General features: G+C 45.8%; 1 protein-coding gene across 1 annotated transcript in view; it reads right to left on the bottom strand.

The window, feature by feature from the left end:
* The window catches only part of AKAP11 (A-kinase anchoring protein 11), a 73,453-nt gene that overhangs the window by 48,736 nt on the left and 3,638 nt on the right, over positions 1–21,079 (bottom strand). The window contains exons 2-3 of the mRNA XM_065423390.1: positions 19,350–19,457; positions 116–232 (exon numbers count right to left, since the gene is read on the bottom strand). Of these exons, the coding sequence (XP_065279462.1) occupies positions 116–232; positions 19,350–19,409 (177 nt within the window). The 5' untranslated portion in view covers positions 19,410–19,457. The remainder of the gene's footprint in view (positions 1–115; positions 233–19,349; positions 19,458–21,079) is intronic.

The following is a 21,079-nucleotide window of genomic DNA, read 5'->3' as shown; positions in this document are numbered from 1 at the left end:
ATTCAGAGTCATGTTCTACTGCACATTATACAATCCTGCAGCTTCTGATTCTGTTGTGAACTAAAAGCATCCTTCATATTTATACAACAGTGTAAGTAGACATGCCATGTCAAACCTCAATAAAATTGTCCTGTTCCTCCTGCCTTAAACAGTCTTCAGCGGACACGTTACATAATTCTTTTCTGCTCTGTAGCAATGATTTCACAGAGCGTAGTACACCATCAGTGAAATCCTGAAAGGCAATGGAGAAACACATAAATGTACAGCAAATGAAAAAGCTGAGCAGAATTTTAAATGTGGGGTATTTTTTCCACAAACATACAACTGTTTTTCTGAACACTGTTTCAAACTATTGTGTGTACAGGCCACCAGCCATCAGCTGCAAAATTTAAATGCTACTTACAATTATGGGGAATCATGCAACTTTCAAACTGCCAACAGACCTACGCTTCTCTCCAACCAAAAGAATACCCCTCAATGCAAAAAAGCCACATTCTTTCCAAAAATGCCAAGTCCTAGCTGAGATGGTCTATAACAACAGTAGAGAGAAAACAGGAGTTGCTACTGATTAGTTCAAACAATACCTGGACTCTTAGGATGAGCAGGGAATAAAGTACCAGGCAGATACAAAGAAAGGCCCCCTATATCACTGTGTACCTGCAAATGGAACCTGTACACTTTTCTTTTGCATAGGCAACAATTTAAAATTGTTCTTCCTATGGTAAACAAACACAAAAAATGAGGAGGCTTCAGCAGTTAACAAGTAATATATTCACTTGGTCTCCCACGTAGCCACTGAAAGAATGATGAAAGAACATGGTTCATTGCATGAGTTTCTTGGTGCAAATATTTAACAGGAGAGGCACACATGAACAGAAGACTATTACAGATGTTTGTAAAATAGGTACCTAAAAGCCGGTAGAATCTGACAATTCTGTAATTAAGATAAAGAACAAAATAATCAAAAACTTGTTTATTATACCTGGAATTTAAAATCTATAGGAAAAAAAGGTTGGTAAAACTGAACAAAAAGATAAACAAAACTACTTGACTCTTCAGGTCGGGGGCGGGGGGGGGGGAACTTGGTGCCATCTCATTTTACTGCAAGAAAGTACTTTGCAGAAGGCCACCAGTTTGAAAAAAACCTAGGTCTCCTTTATTTCTGTAAGAAATGCTAAGGTAGTTCCTGAAAGAGAAGGACTGCAGTTAAGCAGTAATTGGAAACATGTCTGCAAAACTAGCCAGCCAGATATAAAGTTGGTGCAAAAGAATGAAGTAAATGAAAAAATGAGTTGAACCTACTAACACTGAAGTACAAAATTAACAACAAAGTTACCTAAATCTTGAATAGCTTCTGAAAGATCAGCAAAAGTAGTAGAGACACAAATTTAATCAGGGAACGTTCGAGCTGTCGACATACCATCAGGAAAAAATAATCACTTTATGGTAAAATTTTGTCTTATGTCTTACAATTGAATCTTAAACATGGCTGCAGAAAAATGGTGTAACATGCCACTCCATAAGATGCCTGATAATTCCAGAGTGAGCAGCACTATTATCTTTCTACGCCCTGATATTGGAGATTGAGGTAGCATCTTCAAAACTGTCAGACAAAAGGAGAATGTAAACCTAGATTAAGGATTTTTAAAACTGTTCAAGTTGTGGAACACATTTTAGTAGAGTGCTTGTCTCCTGGATCACTTGCCCTCTCACTGGAGATTGTACAACATCCCAACAACAACTAAAACAGTTATTTACACAGAAAGGTAACAGTAAGCAAGTGAAATATTTTAAAATGAAATTAATACTGTAAATGTTTTGTCCATTTGATATAAATTAGTCATAGTGTCTTATTTTGCTATTCATTTAATATTCCTACTCCCATTTAATCTTCCTACTCCATCCTTGAGTGATGGCATAATGGCTAGAAAAAGTATGTACAGACTCCCATGTTGCTGCTTTGCAGATATCAGCTAGAGGGCTATTGCTCAGAAAGACAGATGAAGTGGACTGAGCCCTGGTGGAGTGAGCCATTATTCTTGGTGGAGGAAAGACTTTAGAAAGACCATAGCACAGCTTCAAGAGCTTCAGAGGAGGAAGGATAGCTCAGTGGTTTGAGCATTGGCCTGCTAAACCCAGGGTTGTGAGCTCAATCCTTGAGGGGGCCACTTAGGGATCTGGGGCAAAATTAGTACTTGGTCCTGCTAGTAAACACAGGGGGCTGGACTCAATGACCTTTCAGAGTCCCTTCCTGCTCTAGGAGATAGGTGTATATCTCCATATATTACTATATTATTCATAGTCAGAAATCCAATGTGAGATTCACGGAGCAGACACTGACTGACTCTGACTCTCTCTGCATAGACTATAAAAAGCCTTGGAGAGATTCTAAAGGACTTAATGCCGTCCAGGTAGAATGCCAAAGCTCTACAAACATCCTAGGTATGAAATCTTTCTTCAGCTCAGGAAGAATGAGATTTCACTGAAAATACCAGGAGATGAATAGTTTGGTTCAGATGGAAAGCTAACTTTACTTTAGGCATGACCTTATGGCGTGGCTTAAGGGAAACCTTGTTAGCCAGGAGAGACTGAAGTTCTGCAATCCTCTTTGTGGAAGTGATTGCCACCAGAAAAGCTGTCTTCATAGTCAATAAAGATAGTCAGGTTGTAGCCATAGGTTCAAAGAGAGAGTGGGGCAGGAGGGAATCCTTCCAGTTTGCAGATGACTAGATTGAGATCCGATACAGATACAGGATCACACACAGGAAGGTAAATGTTGAATAGACCTTTCAAGAATTGGGAAGCAAGTTGGTTGGAGAAAATTGAAAATCCTTCTATTGATAGAGGAAGTGCAGAAATGGAAACTAGTAGAGTCTGACAGAACTAATTAAAGGCCTGATGACTTTAGCTGCATCAGATAGTCCAGCACATAGTCACCTCTGTGGGATGGGACAAAAACTGTTGAGATTGCACCCAAATTGAAAATCTCTTCCACTTTGCTCCATATGATGCTCTAGTGAATTCTTTTCTGCTGCTCACCAAGATGATCTGAACCTCTCCGGAGCACAATTTCTCATGAGAATTCTACCATAATTAAGCTATAAAATTTCTTAAATAAATGTATATTAAAGTGTATACTCCTAGGTAGCAAAAAAAATGTCCCAAATCTAGTGTTAAGGTTCTATTTAGTTATAAATCATCATGTTTTAATGGTTATATCAACTAATGAGATATAGAAAACAATTGAGATACACATGGAAAAGCTGATAGAACTCAATGATTTAAATGAAGGCTTTCCACTTGGTGATTTAAACTGTCCTGATTTAAATCAATCTACCCCCCCAGAGATTGTCCATGCCATGAGGTGGAGACATTGGTGGTTGGGATGTAGAGACTTACCCTGGTTCTGAGACAGGAGATCCTCGACTAGAGGTAACGTTATTGGCAACCAGACAGAGAGATGATACCAAAGCTACCTTGACCATGATGGTGTGACAAGGATTAAATGTTGCTTTGTCTCTTTTCAGTTTCCTGAGTAACCTTGGAATGAGAGAAACTGCCAGGAAAGCATAGAAACGATGTCTGGACCCAGGGAGAAGGAAGGCATCTCTGACTGAGCCAGGTTGCAGTCCCTTCTGGAGCAAAATCTCCTGCACCTGTTCAGGTTGGTTGCAAACAAGTCTTTTACTAGATACCCCCGTAGTGGAAAATCTGAAGGAGAACATCCTTTCTGATTGACCATTCGTATTGGTCTACGAAAACCCTACTGAGGGAATCCACAATTGTGTTTCTCACTCAAGGAAGGTGGAACACATTCCAGGAGACATAGTTTTTATACACAGAATCCATAGAAGGACAGCTTCCTGGCATAGCTGAGATGATCTTGCACTTCCCTGCCTGTTTAGATAAATCATGGCAGTGGCGTTGTCCCTAATAACTTGTATCACCTGGGTCTTGATGGTGGACCATAAACATCTTGCAGGCCTGATGAATAGCTTGGCTCTCCAGCACATTTATGTGGAGTAAAACTTCCTGGTGACCAAAGAGCTTGTGCTTGAAGTTGACTGAGATAGGCCCCTCCAGCCTTTGGTAGATGCATCTATTACCAGAGTCAGAGTTGGTTCTGGGGACAGAAATGGATCTCCTTTGCTTGCGTTTCACAGATCCAGCCACCAATCCAGAGACTGAAGCACTCATGCAGGTACGCAAATCTGCATGTCCAGAGGATGCCTGGAAGGATGATCACTGTCTGCAGGCCTTCATTCAGCATAAGGGGAAGTCTGGTATGTGGAGTTATGTATGTGCACAAGGCCATGTGGCCCAGGAGCTATAGGTAGGCATGCACTAATGTCATTGGGTTGGACTTGAGGTTTTCTGAAAGAAACCAAGCACCCTTATGCCTATCTGTGACAGGGATAACAGCCCTGCACACGGCAAACTACTTAAATCCTGGGGATTTTTTTTTTTTTTTATAATAAATTCTCCTGGTAACAATTAAAAATATTATCTAAAACTAACTAACTGTATACACTAAAAGAGTTCTGAAAAGCTGGCTAAATGAAGCAAATGCTATGGGGAGCTCCAGCTGTCACCATAGGCGGTGAGAAGGAATTGAGAAGGAGGCAGCAGACGTGCCCCTTTTGTGCCCTCATCTGATAACACAAAGAGAATAGGGCTATATGTGCTACCTAGTTGTACTTCTGGGGAGGAAAGTCTCCAACTCAAGTGCACTGGGCATACTTACACCGGCAGTAGAATGTATATGTGCACAACCACTTGAAGGAGAACTCAGGTTTCAGGCAGAGGTACAGCATCTTCATCCACAAGTCAGGAGCAGGATTTGTTCTGAATAGCAACCAATGTATATAATTCCCGGTTATGTTATGGCCAAAAACTGGAGTATTCTCAAAGCTGCACTTGCTAGTTCTGCCTGTTCCTCCCACACAGACAACCAGAAAACTGTGAGATGTTCGGTGAAGAGTCCTAGTATCAGCAACTGATCAACAAAGGCTTCACTCTTATTAGTTATACTGAGGATGTACATATTTCACCCTGAGAACCATTTGGCGCAAACCAGTGCTGATCAGTGAAGTGCTGTATTCAGCAAGGAAAAACTGTATTCAGCAAAGAAAATCCTTGTAACTTCTTTTCCTAGCTTAAAGCAGCAATTCAAAACTTTGCCACATCCTCTCAGTGGACAGTAAAACAGGAACTCCACATGTACAGATGCTTCCCACTCATACTGAACAAATGTTAAAAAATGAACAAAAGCCATCTCTAGTTTCATCAGATTGTTGTAAGGGCTACTGGCTCTCTTGAACTCATCTAAAGAGCTGCTCCCAAAGATCTGCAGCCATGTCATGAATTTATCAGGTGACTGTCACTGTAGAGGGGAACTGATTTAACTGACTAGCTGCGGCAGATACCAACCATAACAAAAACTAACAAAATCAGACACATTTACGATTACATGAGGCTTAAGAGTTTCACTATTTGCAGATACACCAAATATGACTCTTGGAGTGCTTTCCCTTTTATAGTGTTGCCCCTTAATTAAACAATCTTCCGATCTAGTAAACTCTTAAGCTTTCACTTGAATTCAATGAGTTTCTTTTGTAAAGATGGCTGCTTGGGTTCCAAATGATAGAGCACTCCCAAGGCCACATCCACACACCCGAATGCTTTGGCAGATAATGAAAAACTCCTTTGAAGTATCACAGTAGTTGACAAAAATTCTTGTACGTGTTTTGGTCCGAGTCTGCAGAAAAGGAAAGCCAGACTGCAAGGAGGCGTTCAATAGGAGAAGAAAAGGAGGGTGGCTCGTTACCACCATACTGGCTGGCTCCATGGAACAAAACAAGGAGCATGCACTATAATCCAATTAACTACCCTTTTGGGGAAATGTGGAGAGTAAGAGGGAGCTGTAGTCAGATCCCAGCAGGGCTAGCAGACAGAAAACAATTTGGTGGGTTCCTGGCTGCATGAAAATGTAGAACTGCATGGTAAAAAAACCACAAAAAACAGCATTTCATGGCATATCTGAAGTGCTAAATTCAATGATGCATAATTGCAGAGTCCAAAGGACCCTGATTGAGATTAGCATAACAATTCATACTTCTCGGACCTATTGATTCAGGCAGGAATCACTGCATTGGTTCACAACCTGTTCTCATGTTCAGGGATCTCTCTACAACAATAAGGGCTAAAATTGTAGTAAAAGGATAATAAAGGAAGGGTAGCCAAAGCCCCCTAAAACTCACTGGACATCCAACCTGAGAACCGTAACAAGTAAGTTAATATAGTTCAACGATCCTTTCTAAACTACCAGTTTCATAAATTCAGCTTTAAAACTTATTAAAAATGTACAACAGAATGGAAAGTCCACTATGCCTTGTATGTCAATAATAGTATCAAGCTCTTTGAGGGCAGGGACTGTCTTTTTGTTCTGTTTGTACAGCTCCTAACACAATCTGTTCCTGGTCTATGACTAGGGCTCTGTGGCGGGGTAGACACCCGCTCCTGCCCTGAGGGGCTTAAAGCCACCCCTGAGAGAGGGCTGAGAGAAAAGCTGGGCTGATAGGGAGGCAGCGTCAGCTGGAGGACACGCCCCAAACAGACCCAGCTGGCCCTATAAAGGTCAGGGCAGCCAGGAGTTCAGAAGGCTCTCTCTGGTTTGAGAGGGAGCAGGGCCTGGCTGCCTAGCAGAAAAGATACTGGGAGTGAAGCAGGGCTGGGGCAAGCCAGAGGAGCAGGGGAGCTCCTGGCTGGCAACTCCCCAGGCTGCACGGCCTGGTTTAAGGCCTAAAAGGGTACTGGGTGGTAGAGGAAGGCAGCAGGTCCGAACCCCCATGCCTGTGATGAGTGGCTTATACTGCAGTCTGCCCCAGGGACTGGGGCTAGATGGAGACTGGCAGTAGCCCAGACTGAGGCGAGGTGGGGTTAGTGGGTGGGGGTTCCCCTGGGTGGGGAGACCCAGAACCTGAGAGTGTGGGGGTACTGCCAGGGGGGCAGCACTCCAGAGAAAGGGGCACCATGTCCCTCCCAGACCCCATGGGGGCCCAGTGGTAGCGGATCACCGGCCAACGGAGGGCGCTCCAGAGGGCTGGTGAGCTAATTCCCACAGACGACCAGCAGGAGGCACTGCCGGGTGAGTCTGCGCTAGCTTACAGGCTCCTAGATGGTACGATAATACAAATACGAAATGAAAGATATCCAGTGACAGCTCATGTCATTCCAGAACATCGGGTTCAGCAAAACTCAAACTTCAGAAAACCAGGAAACTCAGTGAAGGTATATGCCTGTGTAACCTTGACAATGCCCCCCCTGCAGCTAGCAATAGCCACTGGCAATTATCCACAAGCACTGCAGCTTCATTCAGTGTGTGAGTTGTAGCTGTACTGAATGATTTGAATGTTGGAGACTGTAGGTGGGACAGGTTGGTAGAGGTGTATTTGTGAGCTAAGCAAATGGAGACTAGTTTGAGGACAAACCAGACAGTCCCTCCGCAAAAGAATAAATGGACACAAATCGGACATCAGGAATGGTAACATACATAAGCCAGTAAGTGAACATTTCAATCTCCCTGGTCATTCTATTACAGATTTAAAAGTCAGTATCATTGAACAAAAAAAAATTCAGAAACAGACTTCAAAGAGAAACAGGAGAACTAAAATTCATTTGCAAATTTAACACCATTAATCTGGGCTTAAATAGGGACTGGGAGTGGCTGGCTCATTACAGAAGCAGCTTTTCCTCTCCTGGAATTGACACCTCCTCATCTATTATTGGGAGTGGACTACATCCACCCTGATTGAATTGGCCCTGTCAACACTGGTTCTCCACTTGCGAAGTAACTCCCTGCTCTCCATGTGTCAGTATATAATGCCTGCATCTGTAACTTTCACTCTATGCATCTGAAGAAGTGAGGTTTTTACCCACGAAAGCTTATGCCCAAATAAATCTGTTAGTCTTTAAGGTGCCACCAGACTCCTTGTTGTTTTTGTAGATACAGACTAACACGGCTACCCCCTGATAGTTTGAGGAGTGTCTCAGAGCTGTGATTGCGATATGAGGAGAACAGGATCTGCTCCCACCCCACCCAGGTGTACGAGCAAAAGAAAGAGTAGCATGTGAACAATGAGGAGTTAGTCTGCATCATTCTGTTGCAAAATTGGGTAGGTTGTCTCAGTACCAAGGCATGGGAGGGTGCTTGTGGGGGAGTCTCTGACCATGGGAATTGTCAGCAGTGAGATGGGATGTGAGTGCAGTCTGTGTTTACTGATGGGTAAGGTGAAATATAGGTTTAGATGGTACCCTGTGAGTAAGTGTGAAGTAGTTGCTAAATTTCACAAGAGCAGACTAAGTGCAGGTGCAGGTAGTTCCTTCCTTTTACAGTGAAAAGACAGAATGGGAGTATGTGTATTATGGGTGTTTTGGGTCATTGCTTACAAATGGCAGAGTTAAGGTTACATAAGTGTGTACCTTATTAAACTGTATTTCCCAGTTTTCTTAAGTCTGAGTTTTGCTGAATTCAAAACTCTGAAAAGACACAAGCTGTCACAAGGAAACCTTAATTTTACGTTAATGTTTTTCGTCATTTTATTTCCTAAGGTGTTGGTTTTTTTGTTGTTTTTTTTAAACAGAAAGAAAATGTGTGTGTAGTGATCATTGTAGCATGCAGGCCAAGTGGGAATACTGATCCTGGTCCTATATCCTTCTCCTCTCCACCTTACTCCTGTGGGAATTCCGCACCAAAAAAATAAAAATTCTGCGTACAATATTTTATAATTCTGCAAATTTTTGCATATTTTATTTGTCAAAATAACACTATATAATCACGCCAGTTTCAATTATTTTGGTAATTTATTTCAAAATACCTGTCAGCAAGTATATCTAACAATACAGGAAAAAAAATTCCCCCAGGAGTAGAGAGTTAAAGAAACCCCTACGACAACCCAGTTCATGTTTCTCTGCCTCCTCCCCCCGCAGAGCCCAGCCACAGGGTGCTCCCGCCCCCAGACCAGACATCTACACCTCTCCCCCGCAGAGCCCAGTTGCGGACACTACCACCCCCCAGCCCAGCCACCCGCACCCCCTACTCCCCAGAGTCCAGGGATTCAGAGGGAGAAACAGCCTGACACTGGGTCCCAGGCTTTGTTGTATGGAGTTTCCTGCACACTGCCTCCTTCCTTCAGGACTTCCTGAGAACTGCAGCAACCGGGAACCAGACAGCTCCCTCCCCTTCCCTTCCCTCCCCGCCTCTGGCCGGCAGTGTCTTCTATTTGCAAGCTGTGTTCTGCTGAGTCCAGCGGCCCCTAGTGGCAGCCAGCAGCTCTGCAGCCCACTTTGAGGGGGAGGAGGAAATTCTGCGCAAATTCTGCATTGCTCAGTGGTACAGAATTCCCCCAGGAGTAACCTCTCAGCCCCACCAACCAGCCCTGTCCCTTCTAGTCCAGCTGCCCTCCAATCTGACCCGCACCAAACAATTTTGTTCCCACTTCCTCTCACCCCACGAAGCGGGCGGGGATGGAGCATATCCCTGATTGGTCTGTGGCAGTGAATCCAGGTTTCCCCTTAGACATGGCCTTGGAATCTGACTGTCCCCCTATGGATGATGAGAGAACCCAAAGACTCTTAGCCACCACAATTTTCTGAAAAGATGCTGTATTCTGTCCCTGCTTGGCCAGTCTGGGTTTCCCCTCACATCACTCTCACATTCTCAGTAAATGCAGCACACAGCTCTACACAGGAATCTGCAGCCATAGGAGCTTCAGGGAGGTATGAAATGGCCCATTCATCTCAATGTGATGGTCTCATGAATAAGAACACCTCCAGGAGATGAATACAGCCTAAAACAATAGGTCTGAGACATGTGAATTGCTCCATTCATGTCAGTAGGTGTTCTCATCCCCCCTCATGGTGCTGGAAAGGTTCTGACATGCATCAAGCGTGCCTGTTCTTAGCGCCTCACCCCAGTTTCAGCCATGGGTATGTATACACTGCAATTAACCACTCATGGCTAGCCCATGCCAGCTGACTCAGGTTCAGGCTAAGAGGCTGTTTAATTGCAGTTAGACATTCGGGCTCGGACTGGAACCCAGGCTCCAGGACTCTGTAAGGTGGGACAGTCCCAGAGTTCAGGCGCCGGCCCAAATGTCTACACCGCAATTAAACAGCCACTTAGCATGAGCCCTGCCATCCCAAATCAGCTGGCATAGGGCAGCCGCAGGTTAATTGCAGTGTAGACATACCCACTGTGTTCTTTGTGCATGCTCTGAGCTTGCCCATTCTAAGCTCTATTTTGACTACCCGACCTCTAAACTGCACTCCTGTTGTGAGCTCAAATGAAAAGTATGTGAAAGATCATAAGATGTTACAATAACCATGAAAAACCCTCAAGTTGTTTACAATGTTGAAAGTTGTAACAAGTGCAAGAGAACAAGACAATGAAGCTAGATTAGCCTAAACCAAGGACTGTTGAAATTATGCTTGGCCAAAACAGAAGACATGGAACCAGAAGCGAATAGACCAAAATTGGTGTGACGGGTATTAAATCTAATTGGTGAACAACATAATAAGGGGGAATGAATTATACTGCCCCTTTTCTCCCTTTTGGGGTTTCTTGAAAAAGGGATTTTGAAAAAAGATCAGTTCAGTTCTCCCTCTTATCTCCCATCCCATCCTGCATCCCCCAGCTCATCCGCCAAACCACCAGCACTGCAATTAATCTCAGCTCATCATGGGCTCATCTAAAAGGACCTTCTTCCTGAAAGGAAAGCTGGCTGGCCAGCCTTGATCTTGTACAAGGAACTTTGTTTTCACCTGCAAGGTGGGAGAGGTAGTATCTTTTATTGGACCAACTTCTGTTGGTGAAAGAGACAAACTTTCAACAAGCTTCAGAGAGCTCTGTGTAGCTCAAAAACTTGTCTTTCTCACCAACCAAAGTTGGTCCAATAAAAGATATTACCTCACCTTGTCTCTCTAATATCCTGGGACCAGCACAGCAACTCACATTATACAATCCTCTGCCCATCAGTGTGATATCTAATTGACTGCACTGCAAAGGCACATAAGATCCTGTATTGTTTTCTCTTCCCTTGTTGTTATTTTCTACCCCCACTATCTCTATCCTCTCTCTCTCACTCTCTTGTCTTTTCATCAAATCCTGAAGTCAACTCTGCTGTATTCATCCAAGCCTGCCTTGTGTAAGAAGAAAAGATATAATCAGATGACATCCCTGACCAGATTGTAAGCCAAGGTCCAAGCAGCAAGTGTCGTGGTTGACTTGTCAGCCAAAGCACCAGCTCATAAATAACCAGCGATCCACTGTTCAAAAAACACCCAAAAAAGCCGTATTTCATACCTCTTTTCTAACCTGTCTCTCCATCTTGTCTATCTAGAACAGAATAAGTAAATGTCCTCTACGCACCAGGACAGAATGAAAATACCTTTTCCTTTTCATCAAAGAAAGGTTGCTCTGAAAATAAGAGACTCAGGGTATGTCTACACTACGAGGATAGTTCGATTTCTCTTAAATCGAATTTGTGGAATCGATATTGCAAAGTTGAGCGTGTGTGTCCACACTAAGGACAGTAATTCGACTTTGTGAGTCCACACTAACGGGGAAAGCGTCGACATTGGAAGCGGTGCACTGTGGGCAGCTATCCCACAGTTCCCGCAGTCCCCGCTGCCCATTGGAATTCTGGGTCGAGCCGCCAATGCCTTCTGGGTAAAAAAAAGGGTAGAGGGTGCTTTTGGGTAATTGTCGTCAGCCGTCCGTCACTACCGCCCTCCCTCCCTCCCTGAAAGCGCAGGCGGGAAATCAGTTCGCGCACTTTTCCGGTCAGTGACAGCGCGGACGCCACAGCACTGCGAGCATGGATCCCTCTGCGACCATCGCCGCAGTTGTGGCCGTTGTCAACGCCTCGCAGCTTATCATCCACCTTTCCCAGAGGCAGATGCAGATGAACCAGGCGAGGAGGCTACGGCACCGCGGTGAGGGCCTGAAGTCTGAGAGTGGCACAGACCTGTCACAAAGCACGGGACCCAGCGCCGAGGACATCACGGTGACAATGGGTCATGTGGATGTTGTGGAACGGCGATTCTGGGCACGGGAAACAAGCACGGACTGGTGGGACCGCATAGTGCTGCAGGTCTGGGATGAATCCCAGTGGCTGCGAAACTTTCGCATGCGGAAGGGGACTTTCATGGAACTTTGTGAGTTGCTGTCCCCTGCCCTGAAGCGCAATGACACCCAGATGCGAGCAGCCCTGACTGTCCAGAAGCGAGTGGCCATAGCCCTCTGGAAGCTTGCAACGCCGGACAGCTACCGGTCTGTCGCGAACCAGTTTGGCGTGGGCAAATCTACCGTGGGGGTTGTTGTGATGCAAGTAGCCAATGCAATCGTTAAGGTACTGCTCTCAAAGGTAGTGACCCTGGGAAACGTGGAGGTCATCATAGATGGCTTCGCCGCGATGGGATTCCCAAACTGCGGTGGGGCTATAGATGGAACTCACATCCCTATCCTGGGACCGGACCACCAGGCCAGCCAGTACATTAACAGAAAGGGATACTTTTCAATGGTGCTGCAAGCACTGGTGGACCATCGGGGACGTTTTACAAACATCAACGTCGGATGGCCGGGCAAGGTTCATGACGCTCGCGTCTTCAGGAACTCTGGTCTGTTTAGACGGCTGCAGGAAGGTATTTACTTCCCGGACCAGAAAATAAACTCTTGGGGATGTGGAGATGCCTACAGTGATCCTTGGGGACCCAGCCTACCCGCTAATGCCCTGGCTCATGAAGCCCTACACTGGAGCCCTAGACACTGAAAAAGAACTGTTCAACTACCGGCTGAGCAAGTGCAGAATGGTGGTGGAGTGTGCTTTTGGCCGTCTCAAGGGGAGATGGAGAAGCTTACTGACTCGCTGTGATCTCAGCGAAACCAATATCCCCATTGTTATAGCAGCTTGCTGTGTGCTCCACAATCTGTGTGAGAGCAAGGGGGAGACGTTTATGGCGGGGTGGGAGGTTGAGGCAAATAGCCTGGCATCTGATTACGCCCAGCCAGACAGCCGGGCGATTAGAAGAGCCCAGCGGGACGCGCTGTGCATCCAGGAGGCTTTGAAAGCTAGGTTCCACAGTGAGCAGGGTAACCAGTGACTTTTAAGTTTCTGTACAGAGAAGCTGAACCTGCGACCGTTTCTTTACCCAGTTAATGTTGACTATCCTCTCCAGTTACAGACCCCCGCCACCCCCTTCCAAAAAAATAAAATCAGTTTTATTTTGTTAATGAACACCGTTGTCTTTAGTACTGTTTTCGCGGGAATGTTTGAAACCTGGGACGCAGACTGTGCTGGGGAGCGGGTGTAGTGTACTGATGCAAATGATCCTTCTAAACTCCAGGAATGACAGGATTCGCAGTGGCGGACTGGTTGTTTCAATGGAGCCTGCCAGCCCTCCTGAGCGGAACTGCGTGTATGTGGGGGCTATGTGAGTTTATGGCAGGGGGAGGAGGGTTACAGATCCCCTGCTGCGTGGCTCTGTGATCCAGGACAAGGACCGCTGCATAAGATTTGTAACTGCCCTCCCCCGCAACAAAGTCACAGTGCAACAACCCCTCCCCCCCACGCACAGAACATGAAAACCACCTCCCAGACTGACCAGGGTAACTAGTCACTGCACTGTGTATGTGCCCTGCTGCTGGACCTGCCCCCGCCTGTGTACCCTGCTAAAGGGGACTGTCCTGTCCAATTACCAAGCCCCTTCCCCCCCTTCAGACAGACTCTCCCTCAAAAGAACATGACTGAAACAGTAATGAACAGAAACGTATTTTTTATTAACAACCACACATGAAACTGGGGGGTGAAACTTGGACGGGGGCTTGGGTGAGGCGGGCAGGAAAGGACTTTTCAAATTTTGGGGAATGACAGCCTTCTGGTGCTTGAGCAGTCTGCAGGGGTGGAGTGAGAGTTTTCACGGACTCTGCCGCCCCTCCTTCTTTGGACTTTGGGCGAGGGGGGTATGGGACTTGGTGGCGGGGGAGTGCGGTTACTGATAGACTGCAGCGGGGCTCTGTCCTCCTGCCTCCGTTCCTGCAGAACATCAACAAGGCGCCGGAGCGTGTCCGTTTGCTCCCTCAGAAGTCCAAGCAGCGTTTGAGTCGCCTGCTGGTCTTCCTGCCGCCACCTCTCCTCACGTTCCATGTGTGTCCGGTGCATTTGGGACAAATTCTCCCTCCAATGGTTCTGCTGTGCTGCCTGGGCTCGGGAGCAGTCCATTAGTTCTGAGAACATGTCCTCTCGCGTCTTCTTCTTTCTCCGCCTAATGTGCGCTAGCCTCTGGGAGTGTGATGCCAGGCTGGGTTGGGAGACAGTTGCAGATGTGGCTGTGGGAATGAGAAAAAGGTAGTGAATTCCTCCGAAAGATAAATGTAGTTGTGAACAAAGAACATAGTCTTTCTCTGTGAACAAGACCATGCACTGCACCTATCACATGCGCACTCAGGACAAGGTCGAATTTTCGGACCTCGCCTTCAGTGCCCGGGGTTTTGCACTGCAGATCTGGGAAGCGTGGCAGGACACCGTAATCTCTGTAGCAGGCAAAGATGGTAAGCCGTAGACTTGTGGCTGCTTAAAACTTTAGTAGTACCACTGGCCTCCTTTCACACTGAAAGCAATGCCAGTCTCTGCTGCCAGCAATCGGCCAAGCATGAACTCTGGCCCTGTCCCACCCCCTTGCGGATGTCCCAGGGAAAGATCCCTGTATGCTGCCCCTCTCCCGCATCCACCGCGTGGCTGCAAACCAGCAGTTACAATTCTGTAAAGGAACTTGCAAGCAGTCCCAATACTAACAGTCCCCTACCTAATTCAAAGCAGGTCATCATGAGCGACATAACTATCCTGAGGATCTCGGACACCGAGAAGGAAAGGATGCTTCGAGAAAGCCTGCAAAGACCAGGGCCCTATGCCGCCATGCTGTGCAAGGCAATGATACCGGAGTACTTGCTCGTCTCCTGGCGCGGGAATGTCTCCTACTTCGGAGGACCCAATAAGGCCGCTCTCCCCAGGAACCTGATGAACAGGCTTTCCCATTACCTGCAGGAGAGCTTCGTTGAGATGTCAGTGGAGGATTATTGCTCTATCCCCGGACATATAGACCGGATTTTCATATAGCTGCAGTTGCAGGGACTAAAGAGTGGAGCAGCTTGGGCAGCAGAATCATGCACAACCGGACACTGTGTGATTTTTTTTAAATAGTTGGAACTGATTACTTAAGTGCCCAGGGTAAAGAAATCATGAAGCACACATTGTTCTTATTCTTAATATTCCAGTTTTGTAAAAAATAAAGGTTTAGATGTTTAAAGCACTTACCGCTTGATCCTTCCCCTGAATCTGTGTCCGGGTTACATGCTGGGGAGGGTTGGTAGGGGATCTCTGTAAGGGTGATGAAGAGCTCCTGGCTGTCGGGGAAATCAGCTTGGTAAGCGCTGTCGACTGCCTCGTCCTCCTCATCTCCTTCCTCATCTTCCCCGTCCGCTAACATGTCCGAGGAACCGGCCGTGGACAATATCCCATCCTCAGAGTCCACGGTCAGTGGTGGGGTAGTGGTGGCGGCCGCACCAAGGATGGAATGCAGTGCCTCGTAGAAACGGGATGTGTGGGGCTGGGATCCGGAGCGTCCGTTTGCCTCTTTGGTCTTCTGGTAGCCTTGTCTCAGCTCCTTGATTTTCACGCGGCACTGCGTTGCATCCCGGCTGTATCCTCTCTCTGCCATGGCTTTAGAGATCTTCTCATAGATCTTTGCATTCCGTCTTTTGGAGCGCAGCTCGGAAAGCACGGACTCATCGCCCCACACAGCGATCAGATCCAAGACTTCCCGATCAGTCCATGCTGGGGCCCTCTTTCTATTCTGGGATTGCACAGCCATCTCTGCTGGAGAGCTCTGCATCGTTGCCAGTGCTGCTGAGCTCGCCACGCTGTCCAAACAGGAAATGAGATTCAAACTGCCCAGACAGGAAAAGGAATTCAAATTTTCCCGGGGCTTTTCCTGTGTGGCTGGTCAGAGCATCCGAGCTCGGACTGCTGTCCAGAGCGTCAACAGAGTGGTGCACTGTGGGATAGCTCCCGGAGCTATTAGCGTCGATTTCCGTCCACACCAAGCCTAATTCGATATGGCCATGTCGAATTTAGCGCTACTCCCCTCGTTGGGGAGGAGTACAGAAGTCGAATTTAAGAGACCTCTATGTCGAACTAAATAGCCTCGTGGTGTGGACGGGTGCAGGGTTAATTCGATGTAACGGCGCTAAATTCGACATAAACGCCTAGTGTAGACCAGGCCTCATATTTTGTCTCCAAAAAGAGAGACTTTAAAGGTTTTGACTAAGTTTGTTTTGCATAATCACTCAACCACAGTTTCAATATAAATGCCTGTTTTAATTTCTTATGTTTAATCAATAAACTTTTAATTTGAACTAATGCTTTTGGGTGTTTGCCATGTAACAGAGTAAAACCAAGGCCTCTGTTTAACTTACCTATCTGTTTAATGTTGACAGTCAAAGAGTTTATAAACAGCATTAATTCTTTAGGCCTTTGAGATCAATACTACATCTTCGCACCCAGTGAGGCAGGGCTTACCCCAGATCCTGGCACACACAAAAGGAGGCAGGGAGTAGAGCTCAGACACCCCATGTGGGCAGGGACCCCCCCCAGATCCTAGCTCACATGAGATGGGGAAAGGAGAGGGGCTCAGACCCACCCACAAAGACAAGCCCTCCAGAACCTGGCTCGTATGAGTGGGCACATGGAAGGAGGTCAGACCCCCATAGATGGGCAAGGGATCCCTCAGATCTTGCCACAGACACCCCGGGGGGGGAAGAGAGGGAGGCTCATACCCCCAAAGAACCATGGCCTCCTCCATATCCCAGGTCGCATGAGGTGGGCAGGGAGAGGGGCCTAGACCCCCTCACCCCAGATGGACAGGGACCCTCAAGACCATGGTGCACACAGAGAGGATCAGGGAGTGGGGCTTGTTGTCAGATGCTACCGGTGTGGTGCTCTGCTTTCTCCTATGTTGATATCACTCGGCTGCGTGCGTGTGTTCCCTCTGTGTGCTGCCCCAGCTCTGCGCAGATAGCTGACCCAGCAGACCCGAAGAGAACCCCCAATAACCACAGAGTCTAGTAAGATGCAAAGTCATATCGACTAGGTTTATTGCGACCTTGGACACAACTGCAGTTCCCTGTAGGTTTCTTAGCCTAACTCAGGGCATACTACGAGAAAGTGCCTCTTGGCAATGGACCCGGCTCAGTGGCAGGACTTTCCACTGCCCCCGTGGCCGGACAAAGACACCATCCCAGGGATACATTCTTATACACAGGTACAAACAAGTTACACATCACTCCTGACGTACTGAGGTGCAACCCCTCTACGCAGCAAGGTACAATCCCTCTACGTAGTAAGGTGCCGCCTCTCACCTTGTACATGTTGGTTCGATCAAAACAACTCTATCCATCATTTTACCCTTTTGCCCCTGTCATTGGGATGGGTCGGCCTGTTCCATGTTATCTGTGGAATGTTCCAGTATTGGAGTGTTCTGATATCTAGTGTTCAGTACTTTTTAGGTATGTACCTTTTTGCAGCATCAGCCCTTTCCTTGCCAGCTTCTGTGAGCAGGGCCTGCCTCTGGCTCACAGCTTAACTTTGCTTTATGTTAGCAAAGTCTTGACCATTTCTTTAGTTCAGGCCTCAGGCCTTATACTGGGCCTTTATTAGGGCCTTCACTTACTACAGGGCTCAGACACCTCTGAGAGCAGGAACCCTAGATCTCAGCTCACATAGGGCAGGGAGAGAGAGGGGCTCAGACTCCCCCCCCCAATCCTGACACGCACAGAGAGAATGGAAGAATGTGGGGCTGACAGGCTTCCCAACCCCTCTCATGTCCCCTACCACCTATCCCCATTTATCCCCTTCACCCTGATGCTGCCACAAATCCTTCTCACCTATATTACCTCCACTACTCCACCCCATAAAATGCCTTTATCCTGCCAGCAAGCATTCACATATATATTTTATTAAAATATAAAGATTATATTTATTTATAAAATAAAAACAAAACCCTAACAGAGACAGAATTTAGCGATATGCCACCAAATCTTTTAAACATTCATGCCCAAGGTGTGACTAGAACGGACATTGCCTGGGGTGGGTCAGGTTCAAAGGACTATTGTATATTTCCTTGAACATCCAGCTCGTGTGCAACTTTGAAGGCCAACAATTCTGTTAATATTTTTCTGTCCACACATGCTCAGTGTAATCCAGTAGGCATGTAAAGACATTTGTCAACATTTGAATTTGATTTCCCCCAATGGGCTGGTTGATGCCATGCACTGTGTTGGAGGTAACTCTGAGTATGTGAAACTGTGATGCAATGATTGGAGCCCTGGGTTGATCTCTATCTGTGAGCAAAAACAGGCTGCTAGAATCCATCAACTTTTAGAAAAGCTGTTTTTTTCCAGGAGCTATATTTTGGGAACTCGTTGGTCAGAACCCTGCACCACCATGAGGCACACCAAATTTCAAGGCTATCTGAGTAACTGTGTAGATTTTAGAACACTTAGGAAAAAAAATCTAGTTTTAAACAGAAAGAAAATCATTGAGGAAAGACTTCTGATATTCCCCAATCTAAAATGACTTATTTCAAAAAAGCATGTAAGATTATTAAAGCTGCTAAACATCACACCCTAAATGAAACAACAACAACAAAAATTGTTATAAATACCCTCCATAACAAACGGAGGACAGATTTTATTTTTCCACCAAAAGCATTGCCCAGCAGAAGTTCATTGAACTTGAGCATAAGTCAGTCAAGAACCTGGGGTGGAATTAATTTTTGTAGATATGTCTTATTATAACACCCTTAATACAAATGTCACAAAATAAGATTTGACTGTAAACAACATATTTCTGTTTTCTTTTGTGGTAGGAAACTATACTAATATGAACACCTATTACTCCCAAATAAAATATTTAGGTTTGCTAAATAAGGTAATAATCTTCTAACAGTTGCAATTTTTCTGAAAACCTTCTAGATTTCATAAGAACTACAGAAAACATGAAGCAAGAGGTAAGTCCACTATGTCCTTTGTTTAAGTTACTCAGTTTCCCAGATTTACAAATGTACCAAAGCAAAAGCAATCTGAAAACTACTTGCCTCCTTAAATCTTTAGCCTACTAAGACAAAACAAAAATGAAAATTTACCAGACCTGTCAGCTTATTTTCTTCAATCTAACTCTCAAGATTCAGATCACAAAGAATTAGGGTTTTTTTAAAAGAACAAAATAGCTGTTTACCTTTTTCATTGACACTTTAGGCTTTCTTTGACTGCTTCGGGCCCTGGTATAAGTATCCATGGTTTAATTGATTTTAGTAGTCATGGAAGAAAGTCAGCTCAAAAATACCTAGAGAAAAACATTTATCACATCATTATTTTGTGCTTCCCATTTACCTAGCATATATTTAGAAAACTACTTTTGATGAAACAAGCAATGAATCCACAATTTTGTGACAAAAGATATCTTAAAACTGAAAAAGTTTAAAAAAATGTCATCCATGCAGATGTTGCCTTTTAGATACTTCCCTTTAAAGTTTACATTTAGTTTCTTTTAAAGAAAAAATGTTTAAAAATCTTATAATTAAAACCAATATACTTCCCTTTAGTCAATAGTGAGTGGGACAAGTTCCCTTGGTGAGCAGTGCCTGGTGAAAATGACACACACTTTATTTTTAACATTTCACTTTGTTGTCACTGAACGGCAATGAAACTTACCAGAATTGTGTCACTGTCATTATTGGTGCCGAATAATAATAATTACAATTTAACTGGCTGTGCACACATACTCAACATATCTATATTCAAATGCACGCCGGAGAACATAAGGAAATTTTCGATTGTGCATTCTGCACACATCTTTGTTAAATCTAAACCATTTTTTTCCAAACCAAACAAAGACTTTAGTCCTCAATAATGAGAGGAATGAGGTTTTGGAGCAGCCTCTCAATAAGAGCTGTGGGGCAAATAACTTAGTTAGTTCTGAGAGAGAGTTGGACTATATGAGAGTGTGATTGTATGATGGAGTTGCTTAGGATGATAGGGACAGGGCTCAACAGCCAAGGGGCTCACTTCCAGTTTATGTCTTAACGTTCCTAAATGCTCATAATTCAGGGTTTCAGCCAGTCATCTGCCAGAGTCAAGAAGGGATTTCTCCACCCACCTCCAATGTATTCTGGAAGGGTTTTTTAAATCTCCCTCCTCTGAAGCATCAGGGATGGTCACAACTGGAGATGGGTGACTGAACAGAGACGGCCAGGGTTCTGAGGTGTCACCAAGCATTCCCTCTCTCAGGTACTTGGCTGGCTGGTTCCAGCTTACATGCTAAGGGTCTAACTGATCGCCACAGGCTAGATCAGGAAGGAATTTTCCCTCCGGTCAGATTGGCAGTGACCATGGGTTTGCGGAGGTTTTTGGGTTTTTTTAGTCTTCTTCAGCAACATGTGATTATCTGGGCATATCTCACTTAATCATTTCACTGCCAGAGCAGGGCTTCTGCCACTGGTGCACCTTGGTCCCTCCTATTTTCTGTCTGTGGCACATAACAGTCTAATACAGTGCTTCTCAAAGTCGGGCCGCCGCTTGTTCAAGGAAAGCCCCTGGCGGTCTGAGACGGTTTGTTTACCTGCTGCGTCCGCAGGTTCGGCCGATCGCAGCTCCCACTGGCCGCGGTTCGCCGCTCCAGGCCAATGGGGGCTGCGAGAAGGGCGGCCAGCACATCCCTGGGCCCACGCTGCTTCCCGCAGTCCCCATTGGCCTGGAGCGGCGAATCGCAGCCTGTGGGAGCCGTGATCAGCCGAACCTGCGGACGCAGCAGGTAAACAAACCGGCCCGGACCGCGAGGGGCTTTCCCTGACCAAGCGGCGGATCGGCTTTGAGAAGCACTGGTCTAATATACTGTGGGCTGTAGTACTTTGGTCTAATTTTGGTTGTTGGGTTTTGTGAGCGGGTATTGGATTACGTTGAAGCACT

This window comes from Emys orbicularis, chromosome 1, assembly GCF_028017835.1.
Source record: "Emys orbicularis isolate rEmyOrb1 chromosome 1, rEmyOrb1.hap1, whole genome shotgun sequence".
Lineage (NCBI taxonomy): Eukaryota > Metazoa > Chordata > Testudines > Emydidae > Emys > Emys orbicularis.
This window is presented reverse-complemented; position numbering and strand designations above follow the sequence as displayed.